The sequence below is a fragment of the Acanthaster planci genome, linkage group LG16 (genome assembly GCF_054643075.1).
Source record: "Acanthaster planci isolate LZ-2023a linkage group LG16, COTS_SCS, whole genome shotgun sequence".
Lineage (NCBI taxonomy): Eukaryota > Metazoa > Echinodermata > Asteroidea > Valvatida > Acanthasteridae > Acanthaster > Acanthaster planci.
The window spans coordinates 12,034,001-12,042,017 of NC_141792.1; the positions used below are offsets into that span (position 1 = coordinate 12,034,001).

Sequence of the window (8,017 nt, forward strand, 5' to 3'; positions counted from 1 at the left end):
TTGTTCGACCCAATGCTTGTTTGGAAATTTGGGTCGACAAAATTCGCGCGTTACTGGTCCATCGACACTGTATAAGCCATCACGTCTCTACACTCCTTTGGAGAAATCCGAGAGCGTTTTCGAAACGAGTGGATTCGGCTTAGACTTTGGTTTCGCTGTTTCCAGCCATTTTGAAACAGTGTTCGAAGCTACATATTCAAGCTCTGACGGGAACCAGCAAAACCGAAGGTTAAGCCGTATCCACTCTTTTCGAAAACGCTCCATGCTTCACATAAATTCGAAAAATAGTTCGAACTTTGTTACCTTCTTACAGCCAATCCATACACATCGATATCCATAAGCACTAGCTCTTTACACTGAGATTAATGTTGATGAAAAATCCATTTCCCAACCGGTGTTACCTAGCAACCAGTCTAATAACTAAATGGAGACATAACAAGCCAACCAATCAAGATGCCCAACCAGCAATGTTTTTCATGACATTATGGCTCGTAGTTGTATAGACTTCGGTCCCGCGTACGTTTGACGCTGAGACCTAATTACGCAAAAGAATGCTGTGATATGCAGTTTTAAACTAAGTGTAAGTTTATATAAGTTTTAAACTGGTATGACGACAAGAGTGTCTCAATTACCACACCTAAGAAAGAGTTCTGTCCGGGGCACTTTACTCGTCAGATCCCGGCCACGGCACGATTGCATTGAAAGTAGATGGCAAGAACTGATTACGCCTAGCGGTAAAGTGATCCGACTAATTTTATGTCTGATAAGTAGTAGAGAGCCAGTTTGGTATTTCAAAAAGCAAGGTCAATCGAGAACAACTCATCTGATGTCACACCACTTTGAACGTGTTCAGCTGCTGTGGTCTAAGTCGGCGCACAACTTTGCCGCTCTGATAGTAGGATAAACCTTGCGTGCACGTATTGCTGATCACAAATGAACTAAGATGGGCGTGATTTGAGCATGTGCTGTCTGTATACCTAATTCAGTCAGTAATTAAGGCCGTTTGCTTCACGCAGATCTGGACAGTCTGACCATCATCTGACCCGAAGAATTATATAAAGATGGATCAATGCAGTGGAATACATTTCATACTATAGGTTTCTCCTTTACATGTGGCACATGTCAGTCTCACCTGCTTGGCACTCCAGTGTTACCGGCCTGCCAGTCTCAGATGCCCCTTGATCAACCTCACACCCATATCGCAAAATCCACGGTGGAGTTCTTGGTAAGATATTTTCACTAGTGGGGCCAGACTAACAAGTACCCGTCGAAAACGATGGAGGGGATGCCAGTAATGGCCAGATTTCTGGGGATGTGATGTTTAGCGGCTAGAGATGGAACTCATGATCATAAGGTCAAGATTTCAAATCAGCAATGGGCATTTACTATATGACCATGTGAAAGTAACTTTAACACATGATTACAAATGGGTACCCTCGGAGCCTTAGAGGGATAGTTATTGCGTTGGTTTATACCGTTTAGCATCTGAAATGGCAATATCGAAATTGCATGTATTCCCAAAGAGCTAAGGTGGTCCTAGGAATGGTCCAGTTCGCGCGGATAATAATGAGCGTCAGTACTGGTGTGTATCTGGACATTAGTTCCTTTTATCCGGGTTTGAATCTTATTAACTTTCACTTGACTTAGGTCCTCCAATGAGGGACCTGAGTCGAGTCATTTGCCCACACTGACTAGAGTCGAATCGAGTCATTTACCCGTTAGGACTCGAGTCGGAAGGAGAAGAGGCCTTGACTCGAGTCTTGCAAATCTAACAGAAAAAGATAGACTTGGGTTATAATATCACTTTCAATGCCTTGCATAGTCCTCAAAACAGTAGGTTTCTAACTTTAATAGTCATAAATCACCGCGTTGTTCGCTAGCTTTCTGTATTATAGTCAAAGGGATGTAAGAGCAATTTTGCTTGAACTTAGATAGTAAGGTCTAACAAACTTTGAAACAGCCGCACTTGTTTTGTGTTACGGACGTTTACTGCAGTGTTCTTCAGTTATCTTCAATTTAATTATGCCCAATATATAAAAAGTTAATAACGTTTTTGGCTGAGTCGGTTAGAAAAAAAAAGGTTGTTTTCTATGTTCTGCAAAACGGAGGCCTTCATTCGCCGGAAACAGTCAAGATAATGGCCCCATTCTATGTCCTCTAGAGCGGTATCTGTTTTTTTCATCTGTGTTTGCAGCCGAGGTTCACATGGAATTGGCATCCTGGGGTTGATAATAGCTTTGATACACTAACCTCTAATATCTTGAAACACTTCGATGTAGTGCGTGAAACGTTTTGTATATTTTTATATACACGGTCTTTCAAGGTTCTAACCTTCTGGGTTTTGTCCAAATACATAGCCCGTACCCTAATTTCTCGAAAGGCTATCCTATTTAAATGGTAATCGTAAATTCCTCTGGGAAAAAGTTGATAAGATAAGAATGAAGCTTGGTGGAATGTCTATAGATCCACCTTCTGGTATAGAATCTCGGACTTGAAGTGCCACTTTTCACGAAGTTTCCTGAACTTTCTTATTAATGATGTTAGCTTAATTACAGAAAGGCTATCTATCAAAATCTTGCCCTCTTGATTCCATACCTAAACTTGCAGAGAGGCATGCATATTCTTTTACCTGTGCTCACTAAAATGATTAATTTGGCTTTGCAATTAGGAATTTTCTGATTAGTGGAAAGAAGCCTTGATCTTGCCAGTTTTGAAGAAAACAAATCTTGATTTGGTTTTAATGGTTACAGACCGGTTAGCAATTTGTCATACATGTCTAAACTTGTTGAGACGGCTATATATGATGATATTCTGAGTAAACAACCGGTAACATTATTAGTCCTTTTGGATTTAAGTGCAGCGTTTGACACTGAGGATCATGATGTACTTTTAAGGCGCTTAAATTCTTGCCTTTGAGTGTCTGATAACGCATTAGCGTGGTTCTCCTCTTACATGTACTTGTCAGGTCGTTCGTTCAAAATTTTGGTTAGTAATGTCACATCGGACACTTTTAAGTTAAAATGGGGTGTTCCACAATGATCACGTCTTGGTCCTTTATTATTCTCAGTATATTCCAGTGAGCTATTTCACATAGTACTGACCAAGCCAAGACATAACTCCATTATTGTATGATTTACATTGGTTGCCTGTCAAATATCGGATCAAATTCAAAATTCTTTTGCAGGAATAAATCATTAAATAAGTTAATGTAATGTAATGTAATATAATTGTATATTTAAGTTAATAGTTATGGTTTGGGGAATTTATTTGAACAAGTTTATATTGTTTACACGTCTGTAATTCTGATGTATATTTTGGCGTATGCGCAGTAGTTTTAATGTTTTAAATTGTAGGCGCATTTGATCATATTTTGATGGCAAATGCGCGGTATAAATGTTAAAAATGTTAATATTGATGTTGTCTTAAATTATCGAATTCTCCTTTTAAAGGACTTGTATAAGATATAAACTACCTCTGAAAAGTAGTTTTTGTCGATCGCTTGTTTACTTCTAGATAGAGATAAGAGAGGGCGCTGAGAAAAACATCTACTGTCGGAGTCTTGTCTGGCCTGGTTATCGCCGATTACGTCAATTGCCCACATTTTGTACACCTGGTGCAATCTATAAAAGGAGTCAAAATCTTCCATCCCTATACTTCTGGTCTACGTCTCGAGTTAGCGACTAGCAGAATCAACGGCAACATTAACCATGAAATTCTTCATTCTTCTGGCTTGCCAGCTGACTGTACTAAGTAAGTTCATAGTGATTGTCTTCAAGTATTGCACAAAGTAAACGAGAGGAAAATGGCTGTTGCTGTTTCTCTAGAAAATACTGTTGCTGATAACTGCTATCGTGGCTACCTTCTACTTCTACAATTTCATGGAGAAGATGCAAGCAGAGTGCATACGCAGAAATATTATTGATAGCTTGAGTGGCATGTAATATAGTCGATTCACAATGTGCGTTTGGAACGGATCGACAGGTTTCGTACGCTGCGGTTGTCAACGTGTTGCAAATTCTTGGAGGCACACTATTGTGGATCGTGCGTATTGCTTCTTCAGGTTCAAGTTGCTCTAAGCTCTTGTTGTCTGAGAACTGTCTAAGTTCAGTTGGATATGAGTGTGGATGGGTCAGTCATTGGAAGAATGCTGAAATTTGAAAGCTGGGGCTTATTCTCATCTTGTCCAAATGAACTGGCTACGGGAAGGAGAATTACACGCATCAGCAGGAGTAATAGGGTTCCACAGTGAATGCTACATTGCCTGTGAGGTGCTGCGGCTAAAGTGACTAGTTCGCGAAATTCATGATTTCTTTTTAATCTTCCCTGAAAGAAATGGCACAACAACGTATAAGAACCTGCCAGCAGCGTCACAAAAAATAAAAACAAAAACAGACTATAGCGCTGTTGTGACTAAGTTTGTTTAAATTGTATTTCAGCTCCGGCTCTCGGCAGACTGATCGTCGGCGGGAAAGAGTCTAAACCAAACAGCCGACCCTACCAGGTGGCCATCTATGATTCGAAAGATGCTGACCATCAGTTTTGCGGTGGTACCCTTGTCCACAAACGATGGGTCGTTTCAGCAGGTCACTGCGCGTAAGTATGGCACATCTTTGTTTTTCCCCCTTGTTTCAAGTGCGACCCTTTGTCATTCATATCATTCACTTTCGTAAAAATGGGCTCACATATGCCTCCCTTCATGTAAAGCGGTGTCAAGTTGTGCTGGAAACTGGGGATTGAGGTATACAAAGGGGTATATCCCTAGGGGGGTGGGGGGTATTTATCCCCCCTCCACACACACACCTTTTGACCGGGATGGAATACTGAATCATCTCCCACCATTTGTAATGAGAAAATTTGTGAAAAAAAATTGGCTTTCCCAAAATCAAAATGTATTCCATAGCACTCAACTTTGGAGAGCAATATTTAATTTCTTGGAGAATCTTAACATCATCATCTTAACAGCATATTCGTGGCTTTTTAAATACATATTACAGATGCAGATCACTGTAGGGCAGAGCAGGCTGTAAGCTTGTTAGGGCCGAGAATGAGCCTCAGATACATTTTCCTTTTGGGCCCTGCTTCGCGCCTACATGTTTCAGCATGAGGGAAGCGCCAAATTATGATCGGTCAATACGTCATTTTCGGACCGAGTATTGTAACCGCAAACAAAATCTATCTTGTGTTTACCTAGTTTTCACTTTTATCCTTTGCCCGTTAAACAGGGGTGGCACGGTCTACGTCGGTTTGGGATACCACGATAAGTACGACCACACGCTGTCTGGCCAGCAGTTGATTAAGGGCACATGGTATCGCCATCCAGGTTACACCACCTACTTTGATAATGACATCGCCTTGATCAAACTGAGCAGCGATGCCGACCTCAGCAGCACAAAAATCGAAACCATTTCAATCACCAAGAGCCCACCTTCTGCAGGAAAGAATCTGCTCGTGAGTGGATGGGGAGATCTCCAGAGTAAGGTTACCTTAATGTTGCTTCACGTGGATCTAGATCTATATCTCCATTAATGGGCCCACGTTCCAACGTTGGTTCGCTCACATTGATACCAGTGAATCAGTGACAGATACTCAAGATTTGGACCCTTTTGAAGCAAACAGCCCTTGCGTAAGTTCGGTATGCCGACAGCTGATGCACAAATTGTAGCTCGTCTTGGGTCGTCATAACGAGTCAAAACGTTGTCATTTTGCATCAACTATTTTACATATGGTCCTCAAAGTCGAAACGAACGCAAGAGCTTAATTGCTGGTTAGGCAGGTCGGTCGGTTGGCTTTCAGGGTCGCCCTTTACTTATTTCGCTGATCGATTGCACAATGTAAAGAGTACTTATTTATTGGTTGGGCAGGTTTTGATTGAAGCAATGTTCGAATGCATTTTTCATTCAATTGCTTAGGTGGAGGATATTCTTCAAGAGTTCTCAGGGAAGTGGAGGTTCAAGCAGATTCCATGGCAACTTGCAGAAAAGCCTATGGGTCGTCAGCGATCACGGATAACATGTTTTGCGCCTCTGCTTCAGGAAAAGACGCCTGTCAGGTAGGCCATTTCGTTTTGCTGGTGTTTATCTTCGTATATATGGTATACATTTTTGGGGGTCGAAAATGTTGGCATTTCTCGCAAATTCATGATCCGTTTTCTGTGTTACATCGTGACGTCATCTCCTTTAGAAGTTGAGTTGGCTGAGGAGGAGCCGTTGCCTGGTTGGAGACCTCACCCTTTCCTTTAACTTGACTAAGTCGTCTTCAAAGACAATACACATTGTGACAAAGTTAGCCTTTTGTCTCAAGTTCCGCCCCTTGCTGATACATGACATTATAGATCTACTTCTGTCAAGCAAGACTTCGAATTGAAATTCTGCATATTGAACTCGACTGTGTGGGGGCCGCCATCTCTTTTTCAAATAACCTGTTGATGGGTCTCTGTTGACCGAACTCTAATCATTGTTTCCAACGGGTTAGTTTCCTTTTTCCCCATACTAGAATGACAGCGGTGGCCCAATTGTTAGCAACTACGGGGCTAGCAGCCACAATCCTGGCACCACCCTGGAGGGCATTGTCAGCTGGGGTGAGGGCTGCGCTAAACCTGGGTACCCAGGTGTCTACGCTATCGTCAGTAACTACTGTGACTGGATGGCGCAGACTACTGGCGGTGCCGTCAAGTGTTAAAGTAAGAGAGTTCCCTACCGATTGCCGAGGGATGGACACGCCGCTGATTGCTACGAGAGAAAGGGATTTCTGGTGCGCGGTCTCTCGGCATTCGATCACCGTTGTTAACAGCACTGGGATTAATTAAGTATCAGAATAACTCATTGTCAAACTATAAATCAATAGATAAAAATTATGCCAAAGGAGAGAACTTTGCACAGTTTAATACCAGGGATACTTTTTCTGCTTCCGTACATTTCCAGTTTTAATAAGAAAAGGGTGCGTCAAGTGAACGAAACAGTACCAATTGCTCTTGCACAAACTTCTTCTGATGTTTCTCTCCAGCATCCAAAGTACTTTTCTCGGACAAACCTGTGTTGTTGCTGTTAACACTTCACATGATTTGATCTTACAGATCGGGATCCAAATTTGGGTATATGCTGTTATAAGTTTTAATTTCGTTAATAAAGTAAACGGCCAGGATACCAAAAGAGGTTGAAGTTGTCCTCATTAACTGATATCAGACCCATATTTCAATCCTGGTGGACACAGAATTTTCAAATATACGATGCCATATTCGCCAACTGGTCGCAAAACTTGCCATACTGAAATAGCCCTTTTGTTTTTTAAGAAAACAACCCATGACGAAGTCAGGGCATGCTCGTCCCAAACCCTTTATTTGCCCCAGCATCTTTGTTTCTGTCAGACTCCAGTTTCAAAAAATCCACATTCAAAACGGATATTGAAATTTCACTTGCCCGAAGGAATTAGATTAATATTGTGGAGGACACAGTGATGAATTCGATGAAGAGAGATGGTTCTGGTGTTACCACGGAATAATTATTCTATTTTCATAATCAATTGTACAATTATAAATTTCAGAGAGTGCAGCCTGTGCAAGCACAACTTGCACCTGCATGTACATTATAACGCAGGCTGCATATGTGAGTCATTGCGCTAGCGTGCGACCTCTGACCCCGACAATACTGCACACGTCTGTTCATGTCTCAGCAAACAGTTAAAATGATATTGTAACGTCAACCGTCTTTGACCAGATTGGGGGATCGACTTCCGGAAGTTGGAAATGTGTAGGCCTACACTAGAATTTTTGTAGCCTAAGGACTGGGGTCTGTACTCTACAAAAATCACCTCACGGATGCATAAGGTTGGCTTCTAACTTTCTCTTTTATTTCTATGGAAAGAACAAGATAAAATGTTACTTCTTCGAGAACTCTAAGTCACTAACTCCGTGACCCTCCGCTGCACAAGGCCGATTTTTTCATGTTAATGCTCGGACGCTGTCATATGAGTACCAGCCGAATTCACTGCACAGAGCCTACTTTTTACACCCATTGCAACA

The 8,017-nt window shown here is 41.7% G+C and overlaps 1 protein-coding gene across 1 annotated transcript; it reads left to right on the forward strand.

Annotated features, from left to right (window-relative positions):
* The first annotated feature begins 3,597 nt into the window (after positions 1 to 3,597).
* Positions 3,598 to 7,148, forward strand: LOC147796511 (cationic trypsin-3-like). The gene is made up of 5 exons (XM_087147564.1): positions 3,598 to 3,750; positions 4,437 to 4,593; positions 5,223 to 5,473; positions 5,910 to 6,049; positions 6,493 to 7,148. The coding sequence occupies exons 1-5, from the start codon at positions 3,708 to 3,710 to the stop codon at positions 6,676 to 6,678; spliced, it is 777 nt and encodes a 258-aa protein (XP_087003690.1). The 5' UTR covers positions 3,598 to 3,707; the 3' UTR covers positions 6,679 to 7,148.
* The last annotated feature ends 869 nt before the right edge of the window (positions 7,149 to 8,017 follow it).

Bases quoted from the DNA above. Each gene is read 5' to 3' on its own strand.
- LOC147796511 (XM_087147564.1), top strand. From the start codon at position 3,708: ATGAAATTCTTCATTCTTCTGGCTTGCCAGCTGACTGTACTAA. The intron at 4,594-5,222 runs GTAAGTATGGCA...CCCGTTAAACAG, and splicing joins GTTTCAGCAGGTCACTGCGC to GGGTGGCACGGTCTACGTCG. The intron at 6,050-6,492 runs GTAGGCCATTTC...TCCCCATACTAG, and splicing joins CAGGAAAAGACGCCTGTCAG to AATGACAGCGGTGGCCCAAT.